At 42.8% G+C, this 16,976-nt stretch overlaps 1 protein-coding gene across 3 annotated transcripts in view; it reads right to left on the bottom strand.

Annotated features, from left to right (window-relative positions):
* Prpf6 (pre-mRNA processing factor 6) overlaps positions 1-16,976 on the bottom strand; it is a 64,539-nt gene that overhangs the window by 35,820 nt on the left and 11,743 nt on the right. For all 3 annotated transcript variants that reach the window (XR_015683263.1, XR_015683264.1, NM_001079766.1), the window contains exons 3-6: positions 13,881-13,999; positions 3,824-3,902; positions 2,754-2,930; positions 2,404-2,559 (exon numbers count right to left, since the gene is read on the bottom strand). Coding sequence is in view for 1 of the 3 variants with exons in the window: in NM_001079766.1 (NP_001073234.1) it covers positions 2,404-2,559; positions 2,754-2,930; positions 3,824-3,902; positions 13,881-13,999 (531 nt within the window). In the remaining 2 variants the exon portion in view is untranslated. The remainder of the gene's footprint in view (positions 1-2,403; positions 2,560-2,753; positions 2,931-3,823; positions 3,903-13,880; positions 14,000-16,976) is intronic.

Raw genomic sequence — 16,976 nt, 5'->3', positions numbered from 1 at the left:
AGTCTGTCAGGCACAGGGGCGTACGCCTTTAGTCCAGTGCTCCTGAGTCGGAGGCGGTGGACCTGTGAATTAGAGCCCAACCTGGTTATACAGTGTGCACCAGGTCAGGGTGAGATAGTGAGGAAAAATAAACACATTTTTTTTTTTTTTTTGTGGTTCTTTTTTCCGGAGCTGGGGACCGAACCCAGGGCCTTGCGCTTCCTAGGCAAGCGCTCTACCACTGAGCTAAATCCCCAGCCCCAGCACATTTAAAAAGAGAAAGAAGAAAAAGAAGATGTAAAGCCTAACACACACACACACACACAGATAGACACACACTCTCTCTCTCTCTCTCTCTCTCTCTCTCTCTCTCTCTCTCTCTCTCTTTTACTTCTAACACGAACACTTGCCATGATACAGATTTTTTTTCTGTTTTGGATTTTTTGGTTTCTCTATGTGGCCCTGGTTGTCCTGGAACTCATAAGATTAGGCTGGCCTCAAACTCAGAGAACTGGGATTAAAGGTGCTGCTACCTTTTCCACCACCTGGCTCTGTTTTTGCTTTGTTTTTTAATACTCTTCACTGGAGATATAGCGCTGGAATAGAACACCTGCCTACTATAATCAAAGCCCTGGGTTCCATCCTGAGTACCACAAGAAAAGAAAAGAGGAAAAGAAATAGAATAACATTGCTTCTCAATGCTCTTACAAGAAAGTATTAATTTTATAACAGCTCGGGGAGAAAATAAACCAAAGGCAACAAAGTGACACTGTTATTAAATGCAAAACTAAGAGGGAAATGGATTGCCACAATAAAGATGCTTCTCAGACCCTCAGAGACTAATGGGGCTGGAAAGAGGACACAAGGGTGAAGAGCACTGGCACTGGGTTCTTCTAGAACCCAGATTTTTGATTCACAGAATCCACATGACAGTTCATCTGTAACTCTGATTCCAGGGAATCCAATGCCCTCTTCTGGCAGCTGTAGACACCGCGCGCGCACACACACACACACACACACACACACACACACACACACAGTATACAAGACATACAATGCAGGCAAAACACACATACACATAAAATAAAAATAAACAAATCTTTAGAAACGAATTGACACACTGGAAGTCGCTGAGTTCAGAGATGGACAGTGTACTTTAGACAGGCAGAGAAAACAGAGAAGACCCGGCAGTGCCAGGTACCAGAGGAGTCATCAGCAGGTCCAGGATAGGAGTGTAGAACAAGGAAGGTAATATTCGCAGTAAAATTTCACTTCAAAGACATTACAGGGCTGGAGAGATGGCTCAGTGGCTAAGAGCACTGACTGCTCTTCCATGAGATCCTGAGTTCAAATCCCAGTAACCACATGGTGGCTCACAGCCATCTGTAATGAGAGCTGATGCCCTCTTCTGGTGTGTCTGAAGACAGCTACAGTGTACTTACATATAAGAAATAAATAAATCTTTAAAAAAAAAGACATTACAAAAATGCTGTCTTAAATGTGCTACTTAAATGTCTATGAATTCAATACATAATGAGTTAAAAAAATATAAAAATAAAAGTAAAAACTACCCAGAATTGTATGGCATCACTCAAGTATGATCCTAGCACACAGAGGCTGAAACGGGAGGGGCGAAAGTTTGAGAATAAACCTGGGAGGAAGAGGCAGGATCTCTGTGAATTCAAAGCCAGCCTAGATTACACAGAAAGTTACAGGTCAGTCTGAGCTACACAGCAAAAAGCTCGGGCCAGGGACGGAGATGCAGCTCAGTTATAGCATGCTCACCTAGAATATAAAAAAGTCCATCTCTCCAACAGCACACACAAAAACCATTAAATCACATTGCATATTTTACAAGGTAAAACAGACAAACACATGCTAACAGAAAAAGTGCAATCAATAAGCTATTGAGTTTTTTATTATAAAATACTTGCTGTTATAAATTTTCAAAAACACAGCAACAAAAAGTTAGAAATTTAGTTCTGTGGTAGAACACTTGCCTAGCAAGGATAGAGCCCTGAATTCATTCCCAGTGCGTATAGAGTTAAGTTTTATCAACAGACCATATGGACTTTGTTGGAAACATACTCATCCCCTACAATGGCCTTCTACCTCCAAGGAACAGACTAGCAGGTCACACAGGGCTGGCCCTTTATTTGTTGTGCTGGGGATGTTGGCATGCCCTGTAGAGAAACACACAAATACTCACCTGTAGAAAGAGTCTCACCTACTTACTCTACGACAGGACACATTTCTGTTTTTAATTATCGAGTGCTTTGCTTTGTTTGTATTAGAGATCAAACCAAGGGCCTTGCATATGTTAGGCAAGGGACCTAACAACTGAGCAACATCCCCCAAATATTCTGCTTTTTCCCCATTTCAGTACCATCTATAAGAAAAGAAAGATCCATGACAAATTCTCACCTGGCTAAGCCTCATGTCCATCAGGGTATTCCTGGCCTGGCCAATCTTCCTCATGTCCAGCTCCCCTGTTCCAGGTGTCATCAATCCTGGTGTCATTCCACCTGGGTATGGAGTGTTCAGGCCTCCTGGGTAGGGAGTATTCAGACCTCCAAATTGCTAGGAGGAAGATAAAACACTGGCTTCAACTGTCATACTGAAGATCCCCACCTTCTCCAAACAATGTCCACCTAGTCCCTATGTCCTAACGGGGCACGGCTACAAGAGCAATCAACACTCACCCTTCTCACCACATCCTTACCCAGACTAAAGAAGCTCCATTTGCTCATAAGCTCATTTGTTCATATACTCACAGTTTGTCGGGGATCCACGGAAGTATGGTTCTCTCCAGTCTGTAAATGTTTGGCAAAGAAACTATCAGGAACAGGGGTCAGCTTCTCATAACGTGGGTTCCGTTGACGTTTGTTTCTGGCATCGCCAACTTCTGGGATGCTAAGCCATTCTTCTTCTGTGACCTCTGCCAACTTCCTCTGGAAATATGTAGATTCCAAATGTTAGTCGTGAGATTTCACATTTGCTCTCCCCAAGCCTCGGGCCTATTGTGCTTTAGAAAAGACTGATGCAGAAATGGTTTTCCATTAAAAAATAATGCAATTCTTTTTTCTTTTTTTCGGAGCCGGGGACCGAACCCAGGGCCTTGCGTTTACTAGGCAAGCACTCTACCACTGAGCTAAATCCCCAACCCCAATAATGCAATTCTTTATGATTTATTATATGTATGTATATGCATGTGTGCAAACGCACATACAAGGATACATGGCAAGGGCTTTTACCTGCTGAGCCATCCTGATAGCCCTGGTTTTCCACTTTATTTAGAGAAATCAATTCATTGGATTGGTACTCTTACTAAAAGGTAAATTTATCAGATCAAAATCTAACAAGCAGTTTGGAAAGCATTTGCCTAAATGGAAAGAAAAGATTGTTTTCCTGCCTTTAACAGTAGAATTTGCTTTTTTTTTTTTTTTTTCCTTTTTCTTTTTTTCGGAGCTGGGGACCAAACCCAGGGCCTTTCGCTTCCTAGGCAAGCGCTCTACCACTGAGCTAAATCCCCAACCCCATTGCTTTATTTTTTAATGTATATGACAGATGATCAAACATAGGGAAGCACAAACTTCCCCTAAGCAATTAATCCTCTGAACTAAGAGCATCATTAGTAAAGGCTCAAAACCAGTATTACACTGGAGCAGTTCCACCTTCTTTTTTTTTTTTTTTTTTTTTTTCTTCCGGAGCTGGGGACCGAACCCAGGGCCTTGTGCTTGCTAGGCAAGCGCTCTACCACTGAGCTAAATCCCCAACCCCACAGTTCCACCTTCTGCTGCTTAGGTGAAGGCCCTGAAGCCAGTATGCTAGTCCATCTGCTCACCTTAAGGTCTGAAAACTGCTGCTGGATTTTGGGACGTTCCATTCGGTATTTCTCAATCTCTTCTTTTTCCCTTTGCTCTCTAGGAAATAGAAATGTGCCTGCATTAGACATATTATGTGTAGGTTCAGGGCACTTGCTGCTCCCATAGAGAACCCAGGGTTATTTTTCCCAGGACTCACATGGTAGCTCACAGCTCTCTAAGGGGTCCAATGAATGCCTGTTTTTGACATCTATAGGCACTAGGAATGCACTTAGTACATATACACACGTAGGCAAAAAAAGTCATATATATAAAATAAAATAAATCTTTTAAAAAATCCATTAAAAAAAAGAAAATTATCTATTGTAAAACAAAGTTTGTTGTATATCTTAATTAAACAACCAAAAAAGATTCCACACATTTAACAGTTTACTAGAATGTATTATAGATAGGCAACTACAGATATAGTCACTAATCTAGTTGTTCAACTTTTTACCAAAGGAAAACAGGCAGAAACTAAATAAACCAGGTATCTTTCTTTCAGAGAGATTCAAATAATAGTATGGTTACATCAAAATAAATCCATTGCAGTTAGGCATGGTTGCACACACCTGTAATCTGAATGCTGGGAGGCAGAGGTAGGCAAATCTCTGTCAAGTCAAGGCCAGCCTGGTCTATGTTATCTATGTAGGGAGTTCTGGGACAGTTGGGACTGTGTAAAGAGACCCTGTCTTTAAAAAAGAAAAAAACAACAAACGAAAAAAATTATAAGGAAAATATATTTACTCCCCTAAACTGCTCACCTGATCACACTTCAACACCTGTACTCTGCAGTGTCAGTTGTAATGCACCAGCCTGACTCCATCTTAAGGATGGAAACCATTTTGTTATAAGGTCAGAAGTTCATTTCCATTTGCTGCAAAATTCAAGTTGACCATGCTTTAACCTGTTTCTGGAACTTGACATGCTCCCCATCCTATGGAGTTTGAGTTACACCTTGAATATGCCCAGACAAGTGTTCTGTGTAATAATTTAAAAAATGTTTAGCAAGTCCCTACATAATCAAAATTCCTCTGGAAATCTCCCAACCCTCAAAACCCCCTAGTCTTGCTGTTTTTTGTACTATATAAACCCTATATTCCTGGGTTCAATGCTATACTTTCAAACCCCAATTTAGGATGACAGCACTGTATGACAGAAAATGAAGCTTGGTTAATCTGACCAAAGATTTTGGGTAATGGGCTTTACTCTCCTTAGGTGGGGTTAACAGTTGTTTCCTCTTGTTGACTGCATGACTGACCAGAAGTTATGGAACAGCCTCTGCCTCCAAATTGCTGGGATCTAAGGTGTGCACCATGCCCACCTCAAAGTACGGTTTCTTCTGAGCACATTAAACTTGTCTTTACTCCCATCCCTTGGGAAGCAGAAGCAGGAAAATCTCTGAGTTCAGGCAGGCCTAGGCTATATTTCAGTAAATTCCAGGAAGCTTGCACTAGGTAATACCCTGTTTCAAAAATAAAAGCAAACAAAACTATATAGCAGCATAATTATGCTTCATGGTATCACTTGTTCACTTCCTATATACTTTCCCAAAATTAGGGCACAGAGTTCAGAACTTGCCATATTAAGTAATATACTGAGAACATAAACAAAACTATGGGGGCTGAGCTGGTGCTGCTATGTGTTCAAGTGCTAAATTCTGAACCCCAAGATCTGGTTGCCCCCAGATGAGTGAATTCTCACATACACTGGCCTTTGTTGTGTAAACCTTGTTCCTCAATTTAAAGTGACTGGTTAATAAAAGGCTAGACCCTGTGGTTGGGCAGTAGAGAGAAAAAGGCATCACCTAAGAATCATTGGGGAGTGCGGGGTGTGTGTGTATGTGTATGTGTCCTCAAGAGAGACCACTCAGGGGGGGAGGGGGATGTTTGCCCGGAAACCGGGAAAGGGAATAACACTCGAAATGTATATAAGAAATACTCAAGTTAATAAAAAAAAAAAAAAAAAATACCACAGAAATATAAAAAAAAAAAAAAAAGAGAGAGAGACCACTCAGAGAAGACAGGAGGAGGCCACCGTGAGGCCAGATGAATCATGAGCACGTAGCCAGGAGAAGTGGACCCTGAGGACAGGCTGACAGAGCAGATATGACCTGGTAAGACTTAAACATCAAGTTAACACAGGGCCTACGGATTGGACGTAACTTGGAATATAGCTCAGGACCTGCCCAATCTTGGCTCACAGCTTGTCAAATAAAATACCAGGCTTCTGTGTCATGTGTAACAGGCGGGCTAGCCACAACGGATCTGACACATTAGAGCTCAGTGTAAAATGCTACCCTAACGCCCTTCAGAACAAATAGAGAGCCTTGCATCTCAGACAGGGCACCAAGTTCCCAGCCTGTCCAACACAGCACCAGTGTCCACCACAGTGACCACCTCAGCTGGGTGAGGTCCCCTATTGTCTGCTTCACCCACCAGCCTCGTCTGACCCAGCCCGTATCACAGTGGAAACATGTGGCATGAACTTCCAAAGCAGTAACTCCAACCAAAACAATCTAGATTTTCACTTGCCACCTTGACTCCATTTATTAACCAGACACTTTAAATTATTTAACACAGAGACCAACATCACTCTTATCTGACCATTTCAAGATGGCAACCCTAGGTGAAGTGGAAACTTAAGGGTTCTCTGGAAAGACAGTTGCGTTGGATAGTGTTTTGCTGGGGCAAACACATGAAGGAACAGTTTGTTAAAGTGGACACAGGTGTGAAAGGCTAAGGCCAACTCGTGAAGGAACACTTCACTGAAGCAGACTCAGGAGAGAGGATGTTCTGCTAAAGCAAACACGTGAAAGAGCACGCGATGAAGGATTCTTTACTAACACGCATGTATTGTTCACCTTACATTACATAGCTGAGCTGCATTTGTCAGGGCTCCACAGAGAGAAACGCAACAAAAGACTTGTGGTGGTGTGCTATAGTCTCCTGCCGCTCCCTCAGACTCAGGCTGATTGGCAGAGTGATGTCAGCTGAGACGGGTGTGTGTGCTGAGGTAAGACCACAGGATATGTGGTGTTTGGAGAATATGAACAGGACTCAGTGGACAGTGACTGGGGCTGAGCTAGGCTTGCTTAGAGTGAGCTGTGCAATGTTTCTGGGTCTCGAGTCTTTGCTGATTTTTGCTTCCCTGAGAGAGGCGCAGTCAAAAACTTCTCCTGGCGTTCCTCCTGGTCCCCTCCTGCTTACTCAAGCCGATGTTCCTGTTACATCCTGCCACCACTACTACTGACCAGATATTTCTATGAGGTGTTTGTGAGTGGATCAAGCTGCTGACACTAGCCTATGACTAAACTGCCAATTTCCAGACAACACAGACAGGAGTTGCTCCAAAGAGCCTTTCTAAACAAGTCCACTTCCCCCATATCCTTTTCTTTCTCACTACCTCTGGTGGGTGGTGGGCTAAAAGGGTGGTTAAAATGGGTTTAAAACATCATTAAAAATAAGGTTTTAAAAAAATTAAAGTTACTGGCAAAACACCATCCAACACAACTGACTTTCCAAAAACTCTTAAGTTTCCACTTCACCTCGGGTTAAAGAGATGGCTAAGGCTAAGGGCACTTGCTGGTCCTACGGAGGGTCAGGTTCAGTTCCCAGTATTCATACGGCATACTGTATGTAACCGTATGTAACTCTAGTTTCAGCTCCAACATGCTCTTCTGGCCTCCATGGTCACCAGGAGCAAACACATCCATGCAAGTGAATTCATATAAAAATAAACCAATAGATATTCAAGATGGCATCCCTAAGATGATCATGGGGGCACAGGCCTATAAATCTGAGCATGCAGAAAGCTGAGACAAGAGCATTCCCATTAATTCAAGGCCATCTGGGCTACATAACGAAACATCACCTCAAGAACCAAAACAGAAAAGAAAAAGAACTGAATATTTCTCAATGGTTCAGAGCTCATACTGCTCTGAAGAAGACCTGAGTTCAGCTCACAGGACACATAAGAATGTAGAGCTTAAGACCTGTCTCAGTGCACCAGTACCTGATGCTGGGAGATGTGTGGCTTAGTGCTGTTCTGCCTGGAATACACCGTTCCTGCCAGCCGGGCACTGACAATTATCACCCAATCCAGGACTTAAACTGTGGTAGAGTGGCTGATGTTTTGCCTTTGAATAAAATGTCCCAGAGGATGGGACCACTGGTCAGCTGCCATGGACTAGATTCTCCACCGGTTGGGGACAATCTGGTCACCTTGCTGCCCAATCCTGACCTGGAGCCACCACAACATGAGTGTCAAGTACTGGCAGAAGCCCATGGGTGGAGGAAAGACCTCTGCGACTGGCTGATTGACCCCTGCTGAAAGCCGAGGACCTTGTCCACATACGGGAACAGTTCTCTTCATGAAGGTCAGAGATAAGTGGGTGCTGCCGTGGTGGACAACACAATGTCATCTGGGATGGCTGAACTTCTACCCCCCAGCACATCAGTGCCGCAGATGCCTTTGCCATCTCTTGGATGCCCTGGAGAAGTCAACAACTGTGAGTACTATTCATTGCTCAGGATATCAGGAGGGAAGAGATTCAGTGACATGGGGCAGTAACAAAACAGATAAAGTGGCTCGGGAAATGGCTATACAGGAGCCTATCCTGGTTACAGGCCTACAAGAGACAGCCACTGGGAACTGGGATTGGACTAAGGGATGTCCTCACTTAGAATGTACAACAGAAGAAAAGGCCCAAATTGCTTAAACAAAAAAAAGACAATGGCATACTTGAGGGAAAACTATATTCCTCAGAGAACAAACAAAAGACTCACTTTGCCAAATACAGAAATGGACTCATTTAGGAGATAAGAAGTTTGTCCAAGTAGTTAAGATATATGTAATAGACTTTAAGATTCTAGCCAAGAGAGGCAGTAAAAAATATAAGGTATGTCAGTAAGTGAATGCTTAGCAAACAAACAGGACAAAGAGACCTAGAGAGTTTAGTGAAAAGTCGAAGTGAACTTCATTGAGATAAAATCAGGAAAATATGATCACAAGTATCTCCTAGTGCTTATAGATACCTTTCCAGGAATAAATAAAAGCTTTCCTCACCAAACAAGAGATGGCCTCGGTAGTCATCAAGAAGATACTGGAAGAAATCTTCCCCAGGTCTGGAGTGCCCAAGGTAATCTGGTCAGACGACGGCCCTACTTTCGTTGCCAAGGTAAGCCAGGGTGTGGCCAAGTATTTAGAGGTCGATTAAAAATTACGTTGTATTTACAGACCTCAAAGTTCAGGACAGATAGAGTAAATAAATAAAACTCTAAAAGAGACCCTGACCAAATTGACCATGGAGACTGGCGCAGACTGGGTGGTACTCCTTCCCTCTTGCTCTCTTCAGAGCAAGAAATACCCCTTCCAGATTCAGCCTTACCCCCTTTGAGATCTTATATGGGACCTCAGCTCCTCTGACTGTATTAGATGATGTTACTAAACCAACATGTCATAGTAATAATGATTTGTATGCCAGGCTAAAAGACCTACAGGTGATACAGAAAGAAATCTGCTGACAGCAGCCTATGCCCTGGGGACCCCCGAGACATCTCATCAGTTCCAGGTCGGAGACTCGGCTACATACAATGGCACCGAACCCAGACACTCGAGCCTCACTGGAAAGGACCATACCTGGTGCTGCTGGCCACCCTGACAGCCATCAATTCTCAGCCCTCACCAGCCGCGTACTAGCTGTTGGGGCTGAGAGCTGGGACCTAGAGGGACACTCAACATGTTTGCCCTGGGTTCCATCGAGATAGGTGTGAGAATAGGCTTGACTCCTACAAAAAGATAGAGACACTTAACAAGGTTGGCTTGAGTCTTGGTTCACTCAGTCTCCCTGGATGACTACCCTACTCTCTGCTATGGCTGGGCCATTACTAATAATTTTCTTGGTTTTAGTTTTTGGCCCCTGCGTGACAAACAGGTTAATTGCTTTTGTTAAAAATCGAGTGGGTGATGTGCGGTTGATGGTTCTGAGACAACAGTACCAGTCAAGACAACTGGTGAGACCAAATACGAGATTTGATATCAAAATTCTAAGATTAGAATTACTCAGTAGAAGAAGAGGGGAATGAAAAGGAAAATTATACAGATTTAAGGTTTAAAAATATAAAGTTAAAAGAATAAGTTTCAAAATCCACACTCAGGGCTAAACACTTTCCAGGCAGGGCGGGGCCCGCCCTGCAGTCAAGACTGACAGGCCATAAAGATGCAGAAGGGCACCTCCCCCAGCTTACTCAGAGTCACACTTTAACCAGATGTCCTTCAAACCCTGATAAGCCCCTAGCTTCTAAAATCCCGAACGCCCCAGTCAGCACGTACTCTTCTGCTGTGCTGCAATCTCACTGCTGTGTTTAAATGAGCCAATCACTTACAACCATGCCAAAAATTAGCCGCCACTGTTTGAAACAGCCAATTGTGTGAAACCGCGCCAAACCCCCTAGCCTTCCCTATATAAACCTCTGACTTTTGAGTTTCGGGGTCGACTCCTCTGTCTCCTGCTTGGGATAAGTGTCGGCCTGGAGATCTCTGTAATAGGTCTCCGTAATAAACCTCACCTTTGCTTATTACATCCAAAATGATCTCTCTGTGTCTGGGGTCCGTGATTTCCCGAGACTTGAGTAAGGGTCTCTCTCTGCGTGGGATCTTTCATTTGGGGGCTCGTCCGGGATCGGTGTTTCCTGGGTCGCGCCATCCTGAGACTCGAGCTAGGATCTTTCAGAATAGCTCACAACTTCCTGTAACTCGTGTCTGTTTTCTGGCCACCAATATGCATAGATACATACACACATATACATAGTTTAAAACCTTTAATCCTAGGACTCAGGATGAAGGAGTAGGCCATTCTGGTCTACATAGCGACTTCCAGGGTAGTCAGAGCTATGTAAAGAAACTCTGTCTCAAAAACCAAAATAAAATAGGGCTGGTGGCACAGCCATATCTACTGGAAATGTTGAGAGTCATGAAGCCACCACGGCTTCATGACAGTCCCAGCAAAGCTGAGCTGAATGCTAAAATTGCTGTCTGCTCTCTAACTTTTGGGGTTTGGTCTCTATGTGCTGCATTCCTAGACACTTTCTGCACTATGATTCATTTTATGTCTTTTCCTGAGAAAAATTATGCCCGAGTCTTTTTTAGAAAAATCCTAAAATTAACTTTATCTGGCCACTATTTGGAAGTCTTCCTTATGCCCGGGAGATCAGTAAGCACAGATAAGCACATAGCTGGATGAGGCAATCACCCCAGGAAACCTCTTGGGGTATCTGCAGGATAAACAGACAACTGACAGACTCTGACTGGCCAAGAAAAAAGGTTACAGATTCAAGGCTTCTTTTTACTATTATAGCTTAAGAGATCTCTGAAAATGTAGTTTAAAGATAGAGGGTATACCCCTGGAGGAACAGAACTCAGTAATTAAGTTAGACTGACTAAAATAAGCATTTCCTACTTCAGAGTGTAGATGATGAAGCATATGGTAAAAGAATTTAGGCATTAGTATTTGCTGCTCATAGCAAGACTAGTGCAGATACTTTCTCTTTCTCTGGAGTGCTTTCAAACTGCAAACACTGCCAGTCTAAAAGCAGGCTGTCATATAACAAACGTGTTTGCTTTGAAGGAGATATTCTTTAAATTCTTTAAATTGGAGTTATAGAACTAATAATATATCTGTTCTGTCTGTATTTTCTAATTGTGACTGAACTTACAACTCTGAACATGTAATGAAAAATCAAACACACAATCTGTACTTCTTGGAAAATCATTGGTCTATCTTTGTTCTGTGAGACTCTTATAGATAAAGTAGCACCTGGAAGCTGGTCAGTCTGAGACTCCCCTGAACACCATCCCCGACTCACTCGTCCCTCCCCTACGAAGTCTTCATCTCCTCGGCAGGCTGCAGGGTCAGCAAGACTCTCCTCTAGGGGAAGGCCCCCAACCCATCCCTGCCCCTCACCTCCTACCCCACCCCACTCCCACCTCTGGTAGGCTGGAGAAACAGGGTATTTAAATTCAGTGGCTGCTCTTCAAAGAATGTAGATTTCATTCTCAGCACCCCACATGACAACTTACAACCATCTGTAACTCTAGTCCCAGGGGAATCCAATGCCTTCTTTTCACCTTCAAAGCCACCTAGTGTTTGGTTTCAGACCCCCAAATATATAGGTGAAGTACACATTTTATATAACAAAGCAGATCTAGCCTCTTCTCCCAGCATCCCTTAGTCCCTACCTGGCATACCTGGCCTGCCCACAACCCTGAACTTTCCAGCCTAGGGGCTGAGATAGCCTTCACCCAGGGGCTCTTCCCTACATAATCCACACATTTTGGTCTCTCCCCACTTTCTCCCTTTTTCTCGCCCTCTCTCTGCCATAAGCTCTTTCTCTCTCTCTCTTCCTCCTCCCCTCCATCTCCCTCCCTATGGTGATTTCCTTGGCCTCCTTCCTTGGGGCCAGTGAACTTGCCTGCAGTCTCCCAATAAACCTGTGTTTATATATATTTTAATCTGGCTTGAACTGGCTTATTTCACCAGTGGAAAAATAACATCACCAGCTATACATAGAGTCAAAACACTCATATACATAAAAATAATACAAGTTTTAGAAAGATTCTTAAAAGTTTAAAATAATTATTTAAAAAAAGAAATAAAGAGAAAATAAAATTAAAAAAAAAAAAAAAAAAAACCAGGCAGTGGTGGCGCATGCCCTTAATCCCAACACTTAGGAGGCAGAGGTAAACAAATCTCTTAGTTTAAGGTCAGCATGATCTATAGGAAACCAGGACTGCGCAAAGAAGCCATCTTAAAAAGTCAAAAAAAGAAAAAGGAAAAATAAAAAGTTAGATGAGGATATATAGCTGAGGGGTTAATTCCCTGGTATCACAAAAGAAAACAAGCAAAAAAAGGGGGGGGGGCATACAGTTAATTCACTGGTGAAGCATCTGCCTAGCACACACAAGGTAAGATCCCACCAAAAGACAAAACAAAATAACCCAACAGCTGGGCACGCAGGCGCACAGCTTTACTCCAGGCACCTAGGAGGCAGAAGCAGGTGTTGCTCTGATCAGTATGGTTCAAACAGTGAGTTCTAGGGCAGTCAGAATTATATTCTGAGACCCTAGCTGGGGAGGGGGGCATGGTTCCCAGGTTTCGGCCTCTGCATACTCCCTCAAAAAAGGTAGCACTGCTGGACATGGTGGTGTACACACTAAAGAGGCAGAGGAAGACAGGTCTCTGTCAGTTCCAGGCCAGCCAAGCTACACAGTGAGACCCGGTCTCAAAAGCAAGAAGGAAAAGAAAAGTGTAGGCACAATATTATTGTGGCCTGTGTAAAGATTACCCTTGTATTAATCAAATGCTAATTGTGTGCCCCCATAACTGGTTGCGATCCCTATTCTGAGAAATATTCTGAGAATAATCTTCATTCTGTCTCAAAATTGTGTAAACACCGCTCCCCAATTATTCCCCATCTGGTAAGTAACAGTCAGTGACTGAGCAGGGGAGAAAATGGGGGTAGACTTCCAGCCAGGGGAAGAGGAGGGAGAGAGAGGAAGTGGGGATCCAACCAGGGGTCCAGGAGACACCATGAGAAAACAGCCGGAGCAGAGAAAACCACGCAGGGACACTGGCTGGGAGGGGGCCAGATTAGTTTACGTGATTAAAAAGATTAAGACTGCTTGGCGGTGCCTTAAAGTTTTAAATAAATAAAACAGTCAGTCTAAATTATTTGGGAGCTAGCTGAGTTAGGAGAAAACAGCAACATTTATAAATCTGCACTAACAAAAAGTAACCCTGATCACAGTCAAAGAAACACTCCACATTCTGCTACTCCTGTGGCAGCTTCTAAGCTTTGAGGCTGTTCTGCAAAAACACAGCACTTATGCAGGTACAGCTGTTACAAACTAAGGTCCAAGTAGCCGCCAAAGTCAACATCCAGACTATTATTGCAACTTTCCTCCCAAAGCAAAATAAAACAGAACAACAAAAAATTATTTTGTCTGAAAGGTGGATAAATTCAGAATGAAATAGCATACCTTCTCTCTTTTCTTCTCTCATCCATCCTCTTATCCAGAGCTGCGTAAATAGCATCTGCTTCCTCATCATCTTTTTCATAGGGCCCACTTGAGAAGAGGCTTCCAGCATAGCCATTAAACTAAGAACCAAACAACATATTTAAAGGATCAGCTTCCCACCAACACAGAAAGCACACAAAACACTCACATACATAAAATAACTAAAGCTTAAAAAAAAAAAGCCAGAGGGGCTATTCCAGTTGGAGGAAACTAAGCATACTAGTTCATTTCTGTTGCCATCATAAAATATCCTGTTTAAACAACAACAACAACAACAACAACTTAGGGAAGACAGGGTTTATATGACTTTCTTGTTACAATTCCAGGAGAATCATGGAGGAAGGCCTGAGAGAGCTGACCATAGCACATCCGCACTCAAAGGCAGAAAATGAACACAACCTGCTCCCATCTGCTCACGCATCACGCACACACTCAGGGCCCATGAAATGCTGCCCCTTCATTCAGGGTGGGCTCTCCTACCCCAATCAATCATCAAGACAAACTCCAATAGACAGGTCCACAGGACAGTCTGATCCTGATAATTTCTTTATTGAAACTTTCTTCCCAGGTGACTCTAGATTATGTCAAACTGATAGTTAAAATAAAATTCAAATAAAATCTGTAGGTTAGTTACTAATACAGTGTCAATATTAATTCTAGGTTTCCATAATTTATTAAAATTTGTAAGATGAGATAAAATTTGAAAGAGCGTATAAGAACTTTCTTTTTTGAGACAGGTTTCACTGTGTAGATCTGGCTGGCCTGGAACTTGCTATGCAGAACATGCTGACCTCGAACTCACCTGCTTCTGCCTTCTGAGTGCCAGAATTAAAGGCACAGGCCACTATGACCAATACTTTATTTACTTTTAGTATTTTATATATTCTGAGACACAGTCTTACTATGCATTCCTGACTGGCCTGGAAGACTCTGTGTAGACCAATCTAGCCTCGAACTCACAGAGATCCACCTGCCTCTGCCTTCTGACTACTGAAATTAAAGGCATGCGCCATCACAGCTGCCTTGTTTTTTACCTAGGGGTGTGGGTGTGGGTGTGTGGGTGTGGGTGTGTGGGTGTGTGGGTGTGTGTGTGTGTGTGTGTGTGTGTGTGTGTGTGTGTGTGTCACACATGCAAATTTGTAGGAATGCATGTGACTGCAAATGTGCAGATGACCAGAAACACTGGATTCCTCTGGAAATGGAGTTAGAAGTAATGTGAGCAGTTTAATGTTGGTGCTGGGAACTGAACTAAAATCCTTTGGAAAAACAGCAAGTACTCTTAACCACTGAACTATCTCTCTGGCCCTTTCTAATTTTTTTAGGAAATTATTTTCCCAAGTCTCTTCAAGTTTAAAATTATTTCAAAATGAACATTCTACCAATAGTTTTTTTCCTCAAAGATGTTCGTTAGACATGTTAAAAAGCCTCATGAAAGACGTCAGTTTCATATACCAAGCAACTAAGAAGTTCAACAATGAAGTCAAAGCAGCATTAGCACCGTCCCCAGAGTATCCAGCAAAAAAACCTCGAGAGTGAGGTACTCTGAACCTACACGTGCATCTCCTTACGAAAGAGACCTAAGCAGTGCAGTCCTTTACTACTCTCTCTCAGACTGCTAAAGACAGAGAATGAGTCTAAGCCACCTCCTGTGGGAGCTCCTCAGCCCTCCTTGTGGCTGGTGAGAGCTGCCACAAAAGCCCAACAGAAGTTACTTCATCGAGAACTTTATCTCTTCATTCAGAGCACAACTGTGCCAATAATGCATTCTGTAAGTATTCTATTTTTATTTCTTAAATTCTGTCATTTAATTTGCATTCTTACACATATGTCTCATGATGGTTTTGTTTTTATTTGTACATTATCCAGTTATTTTCCCATGAGACCACAGGAAAAGAATAAATCTTGTTAGGATTATACTTAAGCAAGAAAAGAAGAGAAAACACTACAAAATCAACAAAATAACAAGAATCAATATACACCACTCTATAAGAACTCTGAATATTAATGGCCTCAATTTCCTAATCAGCACTCACAGGCAGCTTACAATTGCCTCTTACTCCAAGGGGCTTTAATAAGTTTCTGGCCTCTATAAGGTGCTTGCACATATGCTCACACACAATTTCAATAAAATCAGGACCGGAGCCATTGTGTCTAGCATGAATTTAGTAGAGCCATTGTGTCTAGCATGAATTCTGGAGTGATAGCACCTAGACTTTGATGTAGGCTTTTGTAAATAGTGATTGCTACCTGAGCTTTATGGAGGATTCACAAAGCTTTTGCATAACTTAGTCCTGTGACACACCAGAGAAGCCAAGAAGTCTCCTAAGGATGAAGACTCCTTCTGACAATCTCTAGCTCAGATAATAGGTTTTGGTATTTTGAAATTAACTTGCTAAAGGTACCTTTTGTGTAACAACAAAGAGGATCTGCAAATGGAGTTCAGAGTTCAGTCCTACAGAGGCTGATCCCCCTGCTGCTGAGAAGCCTAAATTCAGCCTGCAATGTCTCTTTCTTGGATAGATGGTTCCAGAACACAGGATGCCTCCCAACGAATTATTGGTCAAGGAAGCCCCAAAGGCTACCTTTAAAACAATACCAACTGTTGCCATTGTTCTTGGTTGCCCTCCACAGCAAGAAGGCAAGACCCTCTTGCTGAAGACATTGGTTGCTGGACACAGAAAATTTCAGAAAAACTGGAATTGACCTGAAACTTTCTTGCTGCTGGCTGACTTTTGTAAAGCTGAAAGGTGTCATGCAGGTCATTTAGGAAGAAATGTCATTAATGGCATTATACCATAATATTAACATATTATTAATGTTGAATGCTACAATGCAGGTCTTCCAAGCAAAATGTACCCATGGGTGCAATAGGGGCATGAAATGTAGGGGGTTGAGCTGGAGAGATGGCTTAGTGGTTAAAAGCACTGACTGCGGGTTGGGGATTTAGCTCAGTGGTAGAGCGCTTGCCTAGGAAGCGCAAGGCCCTGGGTTCGGTCCCCAGCTCCGAAAAAAAGAACCAAAAAAAAAAAAAAAAGCACTGACTGCTCTTCCAGAGTA

This window comes from Rattus norvegicus, chromosome 3, assembly GCF_021556685.1.
Source record: "Rattus norvegicus strain SHRSP/BbbUtx chromosome 3, alternate assembly SHRSP_T2T, whole genome shotgun sequence".
Classification (NCBI taxonomy): domain Eukaryota; kingdom Metazoa; phylum Chordata; class Mammalia; order Rodentia; family Muridae; genus Rattus; species Rattus norvegicus.
This window is presented reverse-complemented; position numbering and strand designations above follow the sequence as displayed.